Source organism: Carassius auratus, chromosome 5 (assembly GCF_003368295.1).
Source record: "Carassius auratus strain Wakin chromosome 5, ASM336829v1, whole genome shotgun sequence".
NCBI classification, from domain to species: Eukaryota; Metazoa; Chordata; class Actinopteri; order Cypriniformes; family Cyprinidae; genus Carassius; species Carassius auratus.
In genome coordinates this window covers 28,819,277-28,841,068 of record NC_039247.1, presented here as the reverse complement: position 1 = coordinate 28,841,068, position 21,792 = coordinate 28,819,277, and the positions used below count along the sequence as shown (strand labels likewise).

The 21,792-nt window shown below is 36.0% G+C and overlaps 1 protein-coding gene across 3 annotated transcripts in view; it reads right to left on the bottom strand.

Moving 5' to 3' along the window:
* LOC113084639 (astrotactin-2-like) overlaps nt 1–21,792 on the bottom strand; it is a 479,964-nt gene that overhangs the window by 151,961 nt on the left and 306,211 nt on the right. For all 3 annotated transcript variants that reach the window (XM_026254924.1, XM_026254923.1, XM_026254926.1), the window contains 2 exons: nt 5,840–6,006; nt 5,452–5,640 (listed from right to left, as the gene is read on the bottom strand). In XM_026254924.1, coding sequence (XP_026110709.1) covers nt 5,452–5,640; nt 5,840–6,006 — 356 coding nt within the window. The remainder of the gene's footprint in view (nt 1–5,451; nt 5,641–5,839; nt 6,007–21,792) is intronic.

The following is a 21,792-nucleotide window of genomic DNA, read 5'->3' as shown; positions in this document are numbered from 1 at the left end:
CTCTGTGTTTGAGCTAATATAATGATTTTTGGTGAAAAATCTTATTTTGATCCATATTTTGGGAAAATGCTTTGAAATTTTTCAAAAACTTTGTGGATGAAAACATCCACTAAATTAAACTGCTGTAAAAATTTATCAGATGAGATATAAATCTATTTATGCAACCTCAGATCTATAATCAACCTCAGTCCTGATCAAAACTGTCAAATGTTTAAAAAAAAAATCCAAGATTTTACCAAGTTCATAAATTATGTTTCTGATTTGGGGGGAAAAGAACACACAAAATTACATATTTTCAATTTAAAAAGTGATTGTGGACTGGATTTTTTTTTTTTACCTTTTATCACAGTCTTGGGCATGTCAAAGATAAGTAACAAGATTGGCTTTGATGCATTGTTAGTTTTTGTGGTTTAGATTTACATTTTTTCTGCCTAATTTGTTGTTGGTGGCTGTTTTTGCCCCATTGACTCCCATTATAACGACATTTTTTGATTGCAAAGCCATGACACCATGTAATCATGCATTATTGATTGTTTGTGGTTTTCCCTTTTGGGAAGAGGTAAAAAATTTTAATTTTACAGTTGATCACTAGGTGGGACCATTAACCCTTTAGATAGGCCTGTGCAAAAAAAGGCTTAGTTTCTGGCTTGTATATGGAGTTATATGGAGTATAACAGCAAATTATAGTGTTTGTGTGTTTATGTGTGTGTGTGTGTGTGTGTGTGAGAGAGAGAGAGAGAGAGAGAGAGAGAGAGAGAGAGAAAGAGAGGGTGTGAGAGAGACCTTTGTGCACTTACCTTGATGTATCTGAAAAAAATCTAAATATGCACCTCATGCTCTCAGAACTACATGGAGTAAACAATAAAAAAGAAGTGTGTTTATGCACCTGCTGCCTTTTGATGGTGAAAAGTATGGATGGCCTACAGTATGTGTGAAATGCTTGTCTTTTCTTGATGGAAAAGCCAGTTAAAAACCTTAAAATCCTGTAATAAAATCTACTTTGCATCAAATTTATAAACATAATGTATTATGAACCAAATTGCAATTTCAACTTTAAATAAGCTGCAGCTCGCTGGAGGGGTCAAGCTGCATAATCATTTCTAAAAATTTGGTTCAAGTCAAGCCCTTTCTCGTATTGCTTGCTGCTCTTCTCACCATTAAATGACCAGCACCATGGCATGCAAGTGTTTAAATCCACGTACTTTGCTTTTGTTTAGTCTATACTTATCACCACCATTAACCCTCTGGAGTCCATTAACGCATATATGCGTTTTGAGTAATTTTCTCCGGATAACCCCGAAAAGAACTTAAATTACACTCTCAGTTTTAATCGTACAGATAAGAGCAATACATCAATCGAATCTGTAAAGGGTCTACTTTTTTTGGATACAGACATAATAACAAAACACCTTTGTGCACTTATAAAATAAAGATAACAAACAAGGTATGCTGTCTGCAGTCTTTGTCTCCGCTGATCGTCATGTACAAACACGTCATTAAAATGAACTGTAACTCCGTGAATACTCAACGAAGAGATATGAGAGAGATATCTATAGAAAGCCTGAAATGTCTATTTTTAAACTAAACAGGTGCTGCTGAAAAAAAATATTCTGATATAAAGTAATCCATATGAAAACAACGCGATGTCTATTTTTCATATCTCCGCTCATTATATCTAATGTGACCACGCCCCCGCGCTTAACGCGCTATTCAGATTCAAACTGAAGCACGCGGCTTGAATACACCCACTCAGAAGAAAAAGCAGCCAGACTGTTCTTCGAGTTTTTATTTTATTTTACTGTTTGCTTCGCGATGAGAGGAATAAGACATAAATCATTCCAAAAAGATGTGATGTGGTTGAGGATTTGAGAAATGGATTTCCTCAGAAAAAAGAATGAAGCACTTTATTCAGCAGAGATCATAAACATGAGTAAGTCTCTTTTTATTTATTTGTACTAGTTTTCACATAACGTGTAAATATTTTACTAGTTAGACTTTTTCCAAATACTTTTTCCAAACTATAATTCCTGACTAAATGTATAATCAAGTGAAACATTATGAAGTTTCAATAACAGTATACAATACTATACCATTCAAAAGCTTGATGTAAATAATATAAATGTGTCAAATAGAGATAACTCTAACAAATGTAAAAACAATGCAGTTCTTTCAATTTATTCCCCCTAAAAAAAAAACTGAAAAATATTCTCAGCTCTTTTCAGCAGCAGGCAGGTGCATAAATACACTTTTGTTTACTCCATGTAGTTCTGAGAGCTGAGGTGTACATTTAGATTTTCTCAAATACATCAAGGTAAGTGTGCAAAGGTCTCTCTCACACACTCTCTCTCTCTCTTTCTCTCTCACACACACACACACACACACACACACACACACATACATACACACAATGCATATAATATGCTGTTATACTCCATATAACTCCATATACAAGCCAGAAACTAAGCCTTTTTTTTCACAGGCCTATCTAAAGGATTAATGGTCCCACCTAGTGATCAACTGTAAAAATAAGAAATGTTACCTCTTCCCAACAGGGAAAACCACAAACAATCAAGAATGCATGATTATATGGTGTCATGGCTTTGCAATCAAAAAATGTCATTATAATGGAAGGCAATGGGGCAAAAACAGCCACCAACAACAAATTAGGGAGAAAAATGTTTAATCTAATGCTGCACAAAAACTAGCAATGCAGTACATGTGAAATGCTCGTCTTTTCTTGATGGAAAAGCCAGTTAAAAACCTTAAAATCCTGTAATAAAATCTACTTTGCATCAAATTTATGAATATAATGTATTATGAACCAAATTGCAATACCAACTTCAAATAAGCTGCAGCTCGCTGGAGGGGTCAAGCTGCATAATCATTTCTAAAAATTTGGTTCAAGTCAAGCCCTTTCTCGTATTGCTTGCTGCTCTTCTCACCATTAAATGACCAGCACGATGGCATGCAAGTGTTTAAATCTAACAATGCATCAAAGCCAATTTTTCTACTAATCTTTGACATGCCCAAGACTGTTATAAAAAGTAAAAAAAAAAATCCAGCCACAATTACTTTTATATTTAAAATAAGTCATTTTGTGTGTCCCCCCCCCCCCAGTAACAGGTAGGTTATGGACAGGGGTGGTGATGGCGCAGTGGATAAGACGCATGCCATTGGTCGGAGAGACTTCGGTTCGAATGTGTCCCTGAGCAAGACACTTAACCTCTAGTTGCCCCAGAGGCGTGCGACCTTTGACATATATAGCAATTTTAAGTGGCTTTGGATAAAAAGCGTCAGTTAAATGAATAAATGTAAATGTAATGACTGAAGTTGATTAACAGATTTAAGCAAAAAAAATATGAATCCGACACATCTTTACAGCAGTTTAATTGAGTGGATGTTTTCATCCCGAACATAATGAAAGGGTAGTGAATTTGAACAATGCACAAGGGTTAATTCTTCATTCTTAAAAAATTCTTCAATTGCACTTTGACCGTGTCGAGCAATAGGCAAAATACTGGCATTCCATGGAGATGAATCCATCAAATCCACTGCTAGATTATCTTCCATGGCTGCTTGATATATTAAACTAATTTTAAAATCATAATAAAGCATAATGCTATTGTGAATTCACAAACACTATGACTCAGTTAAATAAATATATGCGATGCAGATTTAATATATACACTTTTTCATGTGTGTAAGCTATGTATGTGCATCTCAGAGAGGCTTTGTTCACAGTAAATATTGCTCCACACAAACTGTTATCATTTACATGTGTGGACCGTCTCAATCTCCATTTTAGCATATTTTTGTGTGTTTGGGTTTATTATAACATTCATCTGGGAATGTTGCTTATTAATAGTTAGTAAGGTAGTTGTTAGTTTAGGTATTGAGTTAATTAAGGGATCTAAAATTTGCTCATGCAGAATGTATGCTTTATAAATACTAATGAACCGCCAGTAGGCTAGTAAGATCCATGCTAATAAGCTATTAGCTAAGAGTGAGAATTGGTCCTTAAAATAAAGTGTTACCACATTTAACATCTATGAATATAAATCCAAAGAGGATTTACAGAGAATACTGCCATACAAAAGTCACAACACACAAAGACACAACACAAGCACAATGCTTTCTTGCAGATTTGATGTTACAACTGTGCTAGTGTAAAACTGTGACATCCAGCTGTGAGGTGAGGTATACGCTGTATTTACTTTGGCAGAAGCCAGAAAAGAACCTCTGGTCATCACGCAAGGCTCATTCTGTTGCCTTCAAAAAGCCATAACACTAAAGCAAATAAAGGAAGACCACCGCAAACCATGACTGAGCCCTTCTGAAAAAACTGAATCCACGGCTGTCCCAAAGTCTGCAGAGAAAATTGTGTTCATGCTGGAAATAAGTGCATTATTTTCCATTTTCTTTGAGCTTCACCAAACCATCCAGTTCATAAAAGCACGAGACACAGATAGTGTTTAAATGCATTGAAAAAGCCTGGTTCTGCCATGGAATTAAAAAAAGAGAAAATAATAAGAAAAAAATGAAAATTTAATTTAATAAAAACATCTCTTTTTACCCCCCAATTCTGAGTAAAAAATCAGTTGCGAGATAAAACACAGAACTGTGAGATATAAACTCACAGATCCTTCTTTATTTCTTGAAAGAGTTTACATCTGACAATTCTTCTTCTCAGAACTGCTCATTTATACATCACAATTGCAATTTAGCATCTTACAACTCAGCCTTTTTTAAAAAGATATGAACTGTGAGATATGAACAATCAGTCAGAGCTGATAGAAGTGATACAAGTGGATAGACATTTTTTTTTTTTTTTTTTGTCTAGAAACATGCTTGCATACAATACAGTCAAAGAACCTCCAGACAAATGCAGACGATCAGACAATCTTTATTTTCAGACAGTTGAATGGTTTTGTGGGGTCCGACAGTGGTGGTGTAGAGCTGGGATTGCTGCTAACACACAACACTGATAACTTAATAAAGATGGAGTGTTTTACGTTCATCAGAAGAACTGCTGCGCCACAACACACCATCTAACATGAGTGACAGCTGCAAATAGACATGGAAGCAGTCGTGTAGGCTGTCAATGAACTGCATTTCTCTTCAAACGTGAGCCTTTCTGAGAAATGTGTTTGTCGAACAAAATTACTCTCACTTTAGACCAAAAAAAGTACACAAATCATAACTGATGTGTCTTGAAATTATCACAGCATACTGCTATAGAGCAAACGCATTATTCCTCTTTTGAGTGCCATTCAGAAGTATTTTTCCATTCATTTTCTCCAATATGATTTTTATTTTATTTTTTTCTCAATAAATGTACTTCTAGAGCCTATAGCTCTTGCACTCTATAGCACGACCCTCAAGAGTCTGAAGAATAAAACAAACTAAATTGCCAAACACCCCAGACATAAAGCTTACTGCACAAAAACTCACCTGAAGGTCATCTGGAAAACTTGTCCCAGGGTCACCTGTTGAGTTTTGTTATTGTACCCGCGGAGCATCTCACTGAAGAGCGTGTCGTTGAAGCGCGAGTCTTGCTTCGGGCACTTCGGCCCTTCACAGTGATCAGCCAGGAGAAGACATGAGCGGCCGTCAGCGGCTAGCTTGTATTCCTGCACACACCTGATCACACACACACAGTGACAGTGTTGAGATTTCATCCAGATCATGTTAAAGGGATCTTTATCAAATACAAGCTGAAATTCAGCTGGGTAAAACAAAAACTGTGTCCATCTTCATTTCAACCAAAAAGGGGGTGATTCTTTTCTACGTGCTCTTTGTGTGCTTGGGTTCATATTCATGCACATGTGTTTTCTCTCACCCGCAGAACATGAGCACATTGCTGGACGTGGGGTCATCAGGAAGAGGAACCAGCTGCTGAAGACACAGCTGCTCACAGCCTCCATTGAAGCCGTCCGTACAGTCCGTTCCCAGAGAGTAGTCATAGCAGCCCGAACCGTCCTTCATGGGCCGCAGTCCTTCTGGGCACTGTGAATGATGTGGGATGAGAGAGATGGACACGGGAATCAACATCTGTGTGCTGGTCTTGACTCTCTGTTACCAGATAACAATAGAGAGCGCATGTACTGTATTCTCAGTGGGGAGTTATTATGTGATGAACAAAGCAGTTTCTCAAGAAGGAAAGGGTGCTAATAAGGGTTGCCAAGGCAGGGCCACAGAATTCAGGAAAAGATCCAGAGCCTCAATAAGACACTCATTATCCAGACATGTCAAACTGACCGGCCCACATATTCAGAGACTAGAGAAACTCCAACTTTTCTTGCTTGTGCAAAAGTCGAGCATAGTGTTCTCATGTAGTTGATAGGGTATTTTGTGCTGTAACTAAGATGCCCAAGTCAAAAGTCTCATTGATGCGGCTCGGGTCTCTCCTTTAATGTAAGTCTTTTTTTTTTTTTTTTTGTGCTCTGTATCATTGGGCAGGTTGAACATTTTAAGACTAATTGCTTGAATGCTCCTCGAGCACATCTTAAATTGTGATTGGATGACATTTATGCCAAAGCTGAATGTCTGTTTTTTTTTTTTTTTTTACTAAAAGTAGCTTGATTTTTTAAGACCCCTATACTCATGGTCCTATTTTCTTTCTTTGTTTAGGGGTAAAACTAAGTTTGAAATAGTTATATACTGATAGCAAACATTACGCTCTCTCTAAAAAACAAAAAACAGAAACCTTAGTACACAAAGCTGTGACTTACGTGGTACCCATTTAAAAAGGTAGAAATGCATATGGTACTGATATTTACACTAAAGGTACTTCTATGCACCATTTAAGGAAGAATACTTTTTTGAAAGGATACTGCCCCAGTTACAGCCCCAGTTATATATATGTGTATATATATATATATATATATATATATATATATATATATATATATATATATATATATATATATATATAGCTACAATTAGCATCAAGCTGAACATTACAGTTTATGAGATTAATACTAAGCTTTTACTAAAATATCACTATAAACCACCACTGAGAGTTTAAAATAATTTCTGATTTCCATATAATGTGGATTTCAATCCCATAATGAAGCAGAATTGTTATCTGTGGCAGTTTAGGATAAGCTACTCGCTACATCAGCTTAACACTTCTTATGTAAATATCTTTATCTTATAAAATCATCCAAAATGCATGGAAATCACATACACGCAGGGTTGGCGCTAAACTCAGAGTGCAGAGTTTGGAGACCCCTGGTCAATAATGTCATTTGAAGTCGAATATCTGACCTAAGACTTGGGCAGATCCATGAATCCCAACTTCAGCAAGACACGTCATTTGAAGTCACTGCTTCTAACAAGTATAATGTGGAGCTTATTTAAAACGTTTTCTTTTTTTTTATCGTCAACTGTTTTTAAAACAAAGGGTAGCATTTGATGATAACTATTTTCTGTTTTTTGCTATAACTGACTCAAAATCACGATCCGCACATGTTGCTTATTTATGTGCATTCTTTGAACTTTTTAACTGCCCTCAGTTATCTTGTCACATTTAAAGGGGTCATATGATTGGATTAAAAATTTGTATTTCTTTAGAGTGTTGCAAGCTTTTGATGCATGAAGAAGATCTGTATAGTTGCAAAGACAAAGTCTCAAATCCAAAGAGATGTTCATTAAAAAAGTTAAGACTCTGCCACGGCCCCCTAAAACACCTTGTTTAGACACGCCCCCACATGTCTACATCACTGTGTGGAAATATTTGATTAATGTCGCCATTAATGATGCAAAGATAGTGACATGGTTTCAATAACCGCAGTTATTGATGAAGCAGTCACGTCAGGGAGATGCTGTGTATCTATGCAAATGCAAAAGCACTTTATTTGGCCTTCCGAAAGTAGATGCATTTAGGAATCTTTAAAATTACTTACAACAGAACAGCAATGCATTTTATGGACAACTGTTTCGTGAACCTAGGAGAGGAGGTCATTCTGACTTTGCTACGAAAATCTGGTGCTTCTGAATCAGCTACTGGAATCATGTCTTGTTATCAGTTTAAGTATTTGCTATGGAATGTGCAAATGCAGAGTTTTGTGCATATATATATATATATATATATATATATATATAGGGCTGTCAAAAATAGCGAGTTAACGACGTTAATTAGTTGTTTGTCGTTAATTACGTCAAATTTTTTAACGCATTTCACGCATGCGCAGTGTGACAAATTATTCAGGTCAGGAAAAGTCTCGTCGATCTCTGAATTCTCAAGATAGTAAAAAACAGCGGCGAGCGCCATGATGAAAACACAGAAAAAGCTTAAGGTTTTACCCCATTTACTCTCAAATACATTCATGCCAAGCTAGATAAACAGAGACGACTTTGGTAGTTGATACGCTGGAGCTTCTTCCTGTTATAGCGTCCTGTGTTTCACACTGCGCATGCGCAGAACGCTTACATGCAATGCAGCGAATATTATAGCCGTTTGGAAAAGCATATGCATTTTTACTTGGTTTTACTGGCACTTGAAGCCTTCAGAACGTGAAAATATTGATCCTAAAGTATTGTGGCAGAGCAAATGAACACCTCCTAAAAACAAGAGTGCCCAGAGTGCTGCTTATGTGATGGTGGCGCATGTTTGTGTTTCTCTATGCATAATTTCATAGATATGTGGCTATTTTTAACTACTGGTTCACCTAAAACTCTTACACTATCAGTAGTTAAATGGCATGGTTTGATATAGTGCTCAGGTAAATTTGATCTAAGTAAAAGTTAAACTTTTGAAATTCAGAAAAAAAAGAACCACATATTGATGAATCAATACATGAAAAGTATGTATCTGTGTCCTGTTATTTATACCTGCCATGTTTGTAGTTTTTAAACACTTTTTATTCATATTTGTAGTTCTAATCAAATCCTTGTCCAACACGCAATGGATTATGGGCAATATTTGCCCTTGAAGTATGCACAGATCTGCACTTCGAATTTCTAATGAAAATAGTAAGCCATCCAGGTACCTCTGGAATACTCATCTCAACATCAGTTTCCACCAGTGTTTTGATGTTTTCACTTACTGTATGTCTGAGCTAAACAGTCTGAACAGAATAATTGTAATGGAGAAGATTTCCATGACAGAGGTGGCGGATTTCCTACATAATGGCCACAGACTTACGGTAGTTTGAAAATGTTTACCAGTTAACTTCTTCTGGGAACTTCACTCTGGAAAGCTGTTTCATACTCTTGAAATGAACTTCATTATGTTCTAGCTGAGGTCACACCACTGATGTTCGTTCTTCACACAGCTTGCACTCTATTTCTTATTCAGTTTGTGTTTGATGTAAATCTTGATGTTTTGAATCTTTGCTCAGGGGCTCCCTGATCTATTATACTGAAGAATCTCTGATGAGAGAATGCTTTTGGTATTACACAGATAGACAGACTGGAATAAGATAACAGTCAACATCGGCACTCGACAAGCTTCACATTAATTGGACATGTATCACATCGCTATCCCACGGGAGCTGGTAGTGTGTGAGGTGTCTGTCTGTTGCTGATGATATAATACAGACTTGATACTCGCATTAATGATTTGACAATTTTCATATGAATACATGTATGTCTGTAGCAAACACAAAGATGATCTAATCGACAACTGAAATGACAATTGTAGTCTGGCAAATTACATATTAAACATATTAATTTTTAAAGTGTGTTTGCTTGTCTGAGCTGAAAATTAATCCACACTCATATCCATATTCTTCTGCATACAATTAGACCATTATGACAAAGCCACTCTGAGGTCACATGTGATGTCATTGAGCACACAGCTTCAGTACCAAAGAGCCACCAAAGACTCTGAATCTCAAGACCAAAGGCCTTTGATTGGATGATTTCAAAGAAAGCAACAACAACATCAAGCGAGAAATAAAAGATCAGTGCTTCAAAGCACATCAGAAGAATAAGCGGAAAATATATTTATTTTTAAGGGTGGTGCAGGGGGATTTTTGCAGTGTTATCATGCTTTAGTCATTTTAATGGCATGCTCAAGTGGGTCAATAGGATGAGCACACTGGGTCATATAACACACATATGATAATATATACTGAGATATTCTTCATATAGACCTGATTAAGGATCACAGTCAACAGCATCAGTCCTGTGTCTGTAATATAATATTCATCAGACTGTTGTTTATTAATGCTTCAGTCTTTCGATCTCTAACACATGCAGTAATCTCTAACATTCTCTCACAAGCACACAGTGATTATTATTATTATTTTAATCTGAGTCTGAAGCAGCAAACGCATGACATTTCAGCTCAAAACCTGTTGTCATTCGGATTATAATGCACGTCTTCTTTCATCTAAACAACAGAAAATTCATTCTTTAAAAGTAGTTCTTTTAACAGCCCTTTCAATATTAATAATGAGGTCAAAATTTTATAACAAATGCATAAAGTAATGCTCTCGCCTTTCGTATTAATATAATATTTGACATTGGATTCTAAACATACTGTATTTATTATTATAAACAGCATTTATAACTCCCACGACATTACATACATAATTGAAAAAAAAAAAAAAAATAGTATAATAATAATAATAAAGAAAAAAAAAAACACATTTGTTAAGAACTTAAGTAAACATCCATACATAAGCAAAGCAAGCAAGCAATAAAGAACAGCACAAATAGTGCAAAAATGCAACTTGATACTTATTGCATTGATATTCAGAATTTTACTGTGAAATCAATGCAGGCTACTTTAGATCCCATTCTACAAAATATAGTATAAAATAATAATAATAATAATAATAATAATAATAATAATAATAATAATAATAATAATAATAATAAACAGTAATAAACAGTAATAGGCTGTAACAAATAAATACAGTTAACCATTATTGTGATTACTATTCTGTTGGATGGACAGTATGGACTTCATTTATGTGCAACAGGCTTTGTTTCCACTGTTAAGAAGAACAGAATGAAGGGATCTCACTGGCGCCTCCATGCATTTATTTCCACTCAAAGGCTTAGATATACACCTAACAGTGCACTTTAAAATGTTTAAACTAATATTGTACTATGCTTTAAGTGTTCAATATCTACAGATTTTATTTTAAGCAATTTGTGATGATTTGAGAAGGCTAAATTCATCAAACGTGATCAACTGAACTGTCTGCCGCTATCCACTTGGTCATAAAAAAAAAAAAAAAAAAAAAAAGTATTTTTAATAGATTAATTAATAATGAAACAAGAAATATTCATTTTCAATTAAAAACAAAACAGAACTATTTTAATGGTGAGAGAGAAAAAAGATGAGCCAAGGGCTGGCTATAGGGCATAGGATTGAGACCCGTGCTGAGCTCTACCTGGTTTCTGTGTTTGGAAACGAATGTCGTAAATCAAGGGCTGTTTTCTTATTAAATGAAAAAAAAAAAAAAAAAAAAAAAAAAAAAATCTTACATTCTATTGTGTTGACTAATTAATCTGTTTATATATTTATTTTTTACATTTTATGTTGTACTCCAATCTCCCGCATGGCCAAACTCTGTATATGAAACTGTATGTATGTATGTATTTATTTTAAATGGATTAATTATTAATTAAACATGTTTTAATTAATGCAAAGAAACAATACAAAGTGATACATTTCTTAATTCATTAACATAAGTTTCGGCATTTCATGGGCTCTGTATATAGGCATGAAATGTGTTTAAAAAGGCCAGATAACAAATAAATATGTAAGACCTGCAGACATAAATAAGCAAATAATTAAATGTAAGTTTCAATTTGTGACATCAATGTAACTATATATGTGTTAGAACTAGGCCTAGCCCATATCATGCAACAATAAGCCACGATTGTTGCTTGATTGTTTTGATTGTTTTTTACATGTAATTAAACATTAAAAGTTAATATTCTACTTCTTGTACAATTTCCAGTTCTTCATGTCGCAGTTTTAGCCTATTATTTATGATTTCTCACAACTTTTTTTTTTTTCTTTTCTTTTTTTTTTTTAATGGTGTGAGTCAGGGTAAATTGCATGTCAAATAAAATCTCATGAACGTGCACCCTTGTACACATCGATATGTATGCTTGTACAGTGGACCAACGGCCAAGGTCAGGACTTTTCGTTCAAAAGCGTTCATTAGCCTGTAGATAAAAATGAAAAGCCCCTTAATACAACATAAGGAAATTTTGTATTTTTGATTGTTTTCAATCATGCAATATTCGCTGAGTTATTAGGTCATGCTTTCTCCCTTTTTCTCCAAACCGTCTCCCTTTGTTGCAGCATGCGATATATCCACTCAACCAATCACAGCGCACTATTCCCTGCACTCTAGACAATAATAGAGGCACATTGAATACACCCAGCATCCTAGTTTTCCTCATCTACTTTGTACTTTGTGATCAACAAACAAGGGCTGCACGATAAATCGCTTGGGATTGTCATCCGCATCTCATCAGTAAATTTATTAATTATTCAGATGAATTTAATACACAGAACTGTAGATCACTGATATTGCATAGCTGACAATCTATGCAATATTGCATTCTTCAGATGAATCGATTATGAATGTGATATTGTGTAGCTTGTCCCATGTTTTATTAATACCATTTATGTTTTTGTTAATACAGCACATAGCACTAGTCAACTAAATGAATGTAACATGGCAAATATGAGTGCACTTTTTGTAAGTTGAATTTAAGATCAATTTTTGTGGTCTAATGTGATATTGTTGTTCATGTTCTTGTTCATGATGCAGTTTTATTTTATTGTTGTAATTAATTTATAGCATTACAAAGATAACCCATTGAATTGATTTTGGGAGCCATAACTGAAGAATGCATTTTTAGTCCAGTTCCTGTATGTAAGATTGGTATTGACCATGTTCAGAGGCTGTCATCTTGCCACTTTCTTGGCAAAGAAAACAAATTTTTACAAGTATACATATATTATTTTTTATTTATTTATTTTTTTCCCAGTTTGCCACTTTCATAAAAAGTTACACATAAATACAACGCAAACACGTACGGTTTTCCAGAGCAGTAGAAACAGAGAAAATCTGTGGGAAACAAATCTCAAGGAGGTGTACCCACAAAAAGTGTCTAAAGAATTACAGCACATTCCTAAAGCACAAATGTAAAATGCTCAGTGGTTGCTAAACAAGACGAGTGTTCATGATCTCCATCAGAACAGACGGCACAGACGAGAGAAATGAGGGAGTACAGCAACCTCTGTGGCTCGATCCACTGCCTCCGCGTTTACTCTCATTAGTCAATCTAATCACCTCCAGGTTTTTAATCAGACACTGTGCAATTAAGCGGCTGCCTTCATCTTAATGAATGCATGTCCCTCATTATTAAGTGTCTGAATTACATGCGTGACCTAATAAAGCTATTTCGGAGGGATGTTTGACCTGTGGGTCAATGGCGGCTTGAGTTTTTCAGGACTGGCACAGTCATCGAATGCTGCAAAATAACATAATTCAGTGCATGCAATGATGCTCCTTAAAGCAGCTTCATAAACAGGGAAAGAAGGAAAATCATCTCCAATCCCAGACAAAACAGTATCAACCATTTCAGGAAACATTACAGGCAATTAATGTAAAAACCTCACAACGAGACAGCAAAAGGTTATGGGAAGGAAAATAATTCTAACGGCCGTTTTGTTATTTTGTCTCCATTGGCACCTCATCTCAGATAGGAGATAATATCTGCTGTGCATAATACTTGCATTCATTAAACTATTAAAGGAGCAGAAATTGAAATGGCAGCCTTCTGTAGAATAACTCTGATTGTGCACCGCTCTGCCGATTGTGAACGCTGCTGTGAGTTTAGACCTCCTTTCATTTGATTAATGCGCAGCTGACATACAAGTTCCTTTGTTCTTGGCATCCAGATCTCAACTTGACCTTATCAGATGGTGCCAAAACAGGAAAACACACCAAAAAAAAAAAAAAAGGATTTTATGATTAACGCAGGATTGCTGCAAATCAAGAGTGAAGTACAAGCGTCTCTATTTGATGAAGTTCACTTGAAGAGCACTTAGACAAGTAAACCCTTTTATTCCGTTTTTCAAGGTGTTAAAATGCCCAGAAAGCAAAATAATGGGGCCACTTATGAACTGCCTTATTGTTCAGTCCAATGCAATTTGATACAATTCAATCTGAGCAGCATATTCTGGCGTATTTGCCAATTGAAAAAATTAAATTGAGAAAAAAAAAATAAAAAAAAAATATATATATATATATATATATATATATATATATATATATATATATATATTGCCCCAAATTCTGACTCCAAGACAGGTCAAAATGTACATTTATTTGTATAGTCCAAGCAGCTGATAAAAACATTACAATAATCCACACCACTCCAATCACAGTTAACATCCTGTGAAGCCAAAATAACACTTCCTCAAGTGAAAAAAAAAAAAAAAGTTGTGTGAATCTGAATCAAGAGAGCAATATGCATGCACAGATCAAACAACATTTACAAAATAAAACAGTCAAAAACACATTTTAGCCAGAAGCAATGCTTTAAAATTAAAATGCCTTAATGCTGGGTTTGTTTCTGATAAACACACAGCTTTTCTATTCACGGGACGTTAATTGATGGACTGGAGTGGACTGGAGTACTTCTGGATTATTGTGATGTTTTTGTCAGTTTATTTGGACTCTCAATCTGACGGCACCCATTCACTGAAGAGAATCCATTCCTGGGCAAGTCATGTAATGCTACATTTCTCCAAATCTGTTTTGCCAAAGAAACAAATGCATCTACACCATGGATGGTGGGTGATTTACTTTTTATAGCGAATTTTCATTTTTGGGTGAACTATCCATTTAATTGAGGCATTGAATAACAAAGTTATTCAAAAAAAAAAAAAAAAAAAAAAAAAAAAAAAAACCTTAAGTAATAAATTTATATGGTAATAGATTGAGATCTAAATCTAAGCTGTGTGAGCCGTGACAGATGTTCTTTTCTGTAAGCACTTTACATATCTTGCAACAGTTACATTGTTTAAGCCATGTATTATGTTGCATTTCCTTATAAAGTTTCCAGCCAACTGGCGAGTCACTGCAATGACTTGCCAAAGGCAATTTTTACTCTGACTTGGCATTGGTGAGCGAACCCTGCTGCACGGCTTTCTTGAGATCTACAAAAATCACAGCTGGCAGAACAGTCCCTGTAAAAGTCCTTCAGAATAATGATTCCACATGTGTGCTGCTCTCTCTCTTCCCTCGTTATATTCTGCTCTCGTTCAGCATATATCCCTTCTTATGGTACTTCATCTTGTTTCACTTTTCCTTTCCCTCTCCCTTCTGCTCTGTTCATTATTCCGTCTCTCTCTCTCTCTCTCTCCGTGTTGTCCATCACGTCACCTCATCTTTCTCCAGCTGTCTCATTTTTCCGTCCTTCAAAGGTTTGGAAGCATCTTCTCTCTCTATGCTAATGGCACAGGAGGGAGCCATCCCCACACTATAATGGTTTGGACACACCTGACTTGAACTCCAGGGAGGAAATTCAAATGACGGACACTCAAGCGGTTTAATTTGCAGTAGAAATAAAAATACATGAGAGAAACTAAACTAAGCGCCTTTAGAAACTAAACACAATCGCCATATGGAAGAGAAAGGTCCCTGTGTATGAATAAATGTGCTGCCTTAATGCTTTACAGAGGAATTTTATGAACATCAAACCAGCATGGGCTTTTTAACATAGAAAACATAACAGAAAAGAAGCCCTGAAGGGTCTAATAAAAGAAAGAAGAGAAAGAAAACATTCAGCCTTAGAGTGAATTAAAATTAAACATGGATGTAGTTTTTTTTTTTTTTTTGTCTAAACTGAAAAACGGATAATGGCTGAAAATTACCAGGACCTTCACTGTTATGTTCACGGTCATTTCCTTCAACCCTAAAACACAACTCGGTTAAATGCATAAACACACATAAATAAATAAATCTTCAGTGGTTCTTAGAAGTCGTTAAGGTGCTTTATAGCACCACTGCCATACAACAGTGTATGTCCTGAGGATAACATGGTTTTTTTGGTGATAACATGACTTTTTGACCTCTGTAACGATCGGGAATACAGGGACACAGGAGACGAGAGATCCAATAGCAGTGTGCATTTAATGGGTAATCCAAAATCAGAATCAAATAAGCAAGGGGTCAAAACCAAAAATCAGTCCAAAACACAAACAAACAAACAAACAAACAGGAACAGGAAGTTGAAATACAAGGAACGAGAGGAAACCAGGTGACGGAAAGTAAGGACTCCATCAAACAAACAGAAACAGACCTGGTTAATATAGGCAGGGTAATGACTATGAAGTGAAGACACCTGAGTGCAATTAGCAGGAGTGCAATTACTGAAGCCCACCAGGGCGGCGCAGAAGACCACCACATCCGTGCAGTCCGTGGTGAGTAGACTCTGCTCATGAAGATCACTGGTGACTTGACTTTGCCCTTGAAGAACACTGCAGTTACTGTGATGAAGGAGCAAGGGCTTGTGGGAATTGTAGTGCCTGCGGTGAGGTGCCTATAGGGAAGTGAGACCACTAGTGGAGACCCAGGGAAACACAGACCAGACACCGTGACAACCTCTGAAAAGCCTACAATTTATTCAAAACAGCTTTTGCTATTGTAGAAAATTTCTTGCATAGCAAACATATGAGAGTCGAGTAACATCTCTAAAATCTAGATAGGAGAACTGCGTTCCTCTTATGGTTCTACATAGCACTATTTAACAAAAGTGCTGTATATCATCTTTAAAGATAGGTGTTATATAACACTTAAAGTGGTCGCCCACTTGATTACGAGCCAATTAACCACTTTTAGTGCTATTCAGCACCATGTTTTGAGTGTTTCCACATAGAAAGTATTTATTTGAAATTGTAATAATATTTTCATAAATAATATTTATTTTTCTGAACATGATGGAGGAAACAGAAAATGCTCTTCATCCACAGGACAAAGGAAGCACTTGATTGCACTTTGAAATGTTTAGAATCCCAGCAAGATGTTGAGAATCCTGTTTTTCATTTGTTCAGACAACGAGGGGGAAAACAAGAAGCAGCAATAAATGAATCAGAAGAAGAAATTGTTGGCAGTTAGAGGGCAGGCACTTTTCTGGTAGAAACTTTTAATAAGATCACCCACTGGCAACAGATCAGCCTTCACAGCTCAGCATGAAATAAACTCGGACGATCTTATTAGTTGTTCTACATACCGTATATATTTCATTCTGGGAGGTCCTTGCTGAAAACCTTCCTTCCAAAATAAATCATGTTTCACCATTCAAATGAGTCGGAGCAGATTGCAGTTGTTGAAAAGTATTTAAAAGTGGCAGTGTGAATGCAGCAGGATGCTGGCTGTTGTTCTAAAGTCAGCTCGCATCTGTGTCTGACCGCCCACTCCAGGAGAAACGCTGAGGTGGATTATCAAACATGAGGTGAGGAGCATGAATCATCATCATTCACCACCCGCTCTGCTCCAGAGGACAGAACCAAACAGGGTTTTATATGCATATCTCATTTCTATATTAATATATAATGTTTTGACATTTCATCATAACAACAACAAACTGACATCTGGTCTGAAATGTGATTGCTCTCTTATTCAGTTACACGCCCTCAGACCATCCAAGATGTAGATGAGTTAGTTTCTTCATCAGATTAGGAGAAATGTAGCATTCCATCACTTGCTCACCAATGAAGATTTGAAATGCAACTCTGGATACTTTAAGTCATCTAAAAATAAATGTCGTTAGTGGCATTAGACACTTATTATATTATTACCCAGGTATACTTGTGTAGTTTCTGTTCAGAGAGTCTGATATAATGCAACCAATTTTTAGGGCTCCTTATATAACAGTATATAACACTGAAAATCACAGGTCATGGTTAGATCTCGGAAATAAAACTGCATTCCCATTCAACACGCACCTTTAAATAGATCACTCTGATCTCAAGCTTGACACTCGGGTAAAGCTGTTCAATTTCCTTCTAACTGCTGGCTGAAGTGGATTCATTTCTGGATTTCTTGACTTGGGCCAAGGTCACGATACCACTCTGGATGGAGTCTCCATGTGTTTTAGCCTCTTCAGCATCTGTGACATGAGGGACTTTACAGAGCTTTTCCGTCCTCTGCTATTTCTCCACGCTCTCAGTAATAGAGGTGAAGTGAACGCTTAAAAGGATTAGGCAGCGATCGCTGCAAATGCCCCGAAAGTGCCGTGTTGATTTTTTTAGGATACGCTGTGTTTTTTGAAGACAGACCCTATTCAAAGCTTGGCAAGATTACAAATGATGTCACTGCCTTTACAAATGCTCTTGCCATGCCACAAGTCTATAATGGCCACCAGATTCAAAATCCATCACAGGTAATGGTAAAAAAAAAAAAAAAAAAAAAAAAAAACTTCCTTTCACACTTTTCTGCCATTTGCTGCAAAATTGCAATCATATGAATGCTTGCTCTGAGAAAGATATGTGACATTAATGTGTAGGTAGAGATTTTTTTATTTTATTTTTTTTTCCCTTTCACATAGTGATCATAGGAAGACATGAAAAATGAAAAGAAATACTCTGAAGATGATAAACGTTCCTTTCATCAGCTGGACATTTTTTACTTTAAAAGTAAGATGTGGATTGTGCTCTGCAAAAAAAAAAAAAAAAAAAGCAATAATAAAATCACAAGAAAATAATCTATTTGACTAAATAAAAAAAAGGCAGCATAATTATGAAAACATTTACCATAAGTAAACTGACATGAAAAGGGCAAATCACTGGCATGCAAGCGATGAGGGGAAGAGATTAATAATAAATGTTGTAGCAGTAAAATGGCACAGTCATTAAATGAAAAAAAAAAGAAAAAAAAAGAAAAAAAAAAGAAATTGGAAATTAAAAATTGTACTACAGTTGCTAATGCTGGATATAATTAAGTGGAACTTCATTCCCAAACACAGAAATGTCATGCTATCATGTCAAGACATGAAAAATCATCTTCTCTGCGTATAAGATCTGTACCCAGCCCATCTCACTTCTTACCTGAACTCTACATGTATAAATCAATTTAAATCAACCTGAGACAACCCCAGTGAAACTAGACTCGGAGTTTGAATCCAAATGCAAAAACCCCAATACCTGCACAGCCTGCAGCCCTACCACACATTACATTTATGTAATTTTTTTGTAAAACTAATAACTAATGAACTAATAAAATTGACACATTTTAAAGTAAACCATTTTCTATGGTCCATTCAGTAAAATCACATTTATTCAAAACCACTTAAGTTCCAAAGCTACTAAATTAAGTAGGGTGTGATGAATTAAGGGGTGATGGTTTTCTTTAAAAATGGTTAACTAATCACTTGTTTTCTGTTTAAATTGTTTCTTTTAAAATAGGCATTTCAAGCTTTTTATAGTTCTGTTTCTCATGTCTGTGAGGCCAGCAGCCTATATGCTGAGTTTCTCCTCGCTTGAGTTTGTGATGTGCACCAGTGCATGAAGACTGAGATGGTTATCTGTATGAGTAAAGTGTTGGCGTATTTTGTTTCCATTGTAATCATGTCATGCATTAAGAGCACTAAAAGCTTCCACACTCCACACAAACACTTGGATATGCACTTAATAGAGCACACTGATGAAGGTTAATGTTAGAGCAAACAGCAGTGTGAAGCTGCTACTACCTGTATGTTTCAATGATAAGCCATATTTGGGGTTGATGAGTGATGACGCACGTTTGGATTTCCTGACTAATGTACTATAACTACCACAAGGAGCATTCGTTAAGGATCTGCCAATCATGGACAGTGATTTTATTTATTTTTTTTTTTTTTTTGACTAACCGTTTACTACGGGGACAGCCCTAGAAAATATGAATAGATTTCAAAGGCTATTGGCTTACCATGTCTGACCTGAGCACCAAAATAACAATACCAAGTGGAAACAGGAGCATCAGATGAATAAGTAATTTCCATCCACCACTTTGATTTCCTATTACGGACGACAAATTGTTCAGGCAGAACCAAACTAAGGTCACAAACAATGATGCCACTCGAAACCACATTCTGTCCATCTCTCTGCCAAATACATTTACATGCACCAGTTTTCATCAATCCAAATTAATCCAATCAGATTTCACATTCTGAATGTTCTGAACCCTAAACTGCAATCTGATTCACACTGAGCTGTTTACATGTAGGCGTTTCAATCCAACTGAGCCATCAGTCCTGCTTTTGAGAGGCCAATGGCCTACAGACTTTAGCTCCAAAACACTTCCCTGGAATTTTCCAGTAGTCCCTGATTAGATGGTTCAGGTGTGTTAAATTAGGATTAGAGTTACACTTTGCAGGACAGTGGTTCTCCAGGAGCAGGAACAGAGTCTCCTGATCTAAAGAGATGACTGAGATGAAGCCCGAATGACAGACCGGTGTTTTTGTTAAAGATAGACTGAAGCCAACCTCATCCCTCCCAGAGAGAATACATTTTTCAAGTACATCAAACGAAAGAATAACATCATGATCACGAAAGCCAGACAAGAGAAAGTTCTTTCAGAGGCTGAAAACACTCCATCATCCTGCTTCTTTTTACAGGTCAATCATAGACAGTCTCATTCATCACGGGCTGGTCTCCTTCTGTCTCCTGCTCCAGGACCGCTCTGCTGGAAAGATCAGCGGCTGTCATCTGCCATCACCCTGAGAGGCTCAAACAGGCCTTACCAGATCACCTTGCACTCATCACATCCTTGGCGTTATCTCTATTCACCTGACTCTCCAATGCAGATGACAGAAGTCTACGAGCACAAGGACCTCCTCTCACCAAGACAGCTTCTTCCCTGGAGCCCTTAAGGACACTGTTTCACTGACGCGATTACAGTTGGTGGGAATCACATGAGCATTCATGAAAGAGTGCACATTGGATTTCTGAACGTTTTTTTTACACTTGTGGTTGGATAGACTGAGATATCTTAATATCAGGTATGAACATGCCTCTAGATATCTAGATGCACTACCCCTTTGTTGAAAAACAAAAACAAAAAAAGAACAGTTTAGCATACCTTTATCAGAGTATTTTTTTAAAGTAGGATTTTAGTATAAATTTATAAATAATTTTGTAATTACTGGCACTGAAAAGCATTTATGAAAAGCATTTATAAAACTAAAATATAAACTTAAATATACTTTAATGCTATTTCTATTAAAATGTATATATATATATATATATATATATATATATAACACATTTGTAATGAAGTAAAAGAAAGAGAAAAAAAAATCTTAACAAAGTGTGTTAAGAAACATAGTCATGAACGTTTTTCTGTTTACACTTAAGTGGCCTTTTATTTCATTAACAGTATATTATTTGCAAGTAAAGCAATATTCAAGTATCTGCAAGTTATATACCACATGTCATTGTCATTTAATTTTTTTACACTACTTTTTTTACATCTATGATGTGATGGGAGATGTGAGAACCAATCATTTTTACATCAGATCTGACTTCAAATCTGACACCGTCTTGTTTCATTACAAAACAAAAGAGCGATTAGGACATTCTTCAAAATTTGCCCTTTTGTGTTCCCCAGAAGAAATGGCTTTGAAACGACTCAAGCGTTAATGAAAGATACGGGGTGAACTATTCTTTTAAAGCACTGCAGCTGATAAGACTGCAGAATCACTGTCAGACTTTCATTCCTAATGAGTGTGTGAGTGATCAACGCCCATTGTGCTGTGTATGATTGATTCATCCATCAGCTCAGAGCGCTGTGAGCTCATCAATTTCCCTGTTTTATGAGCAGA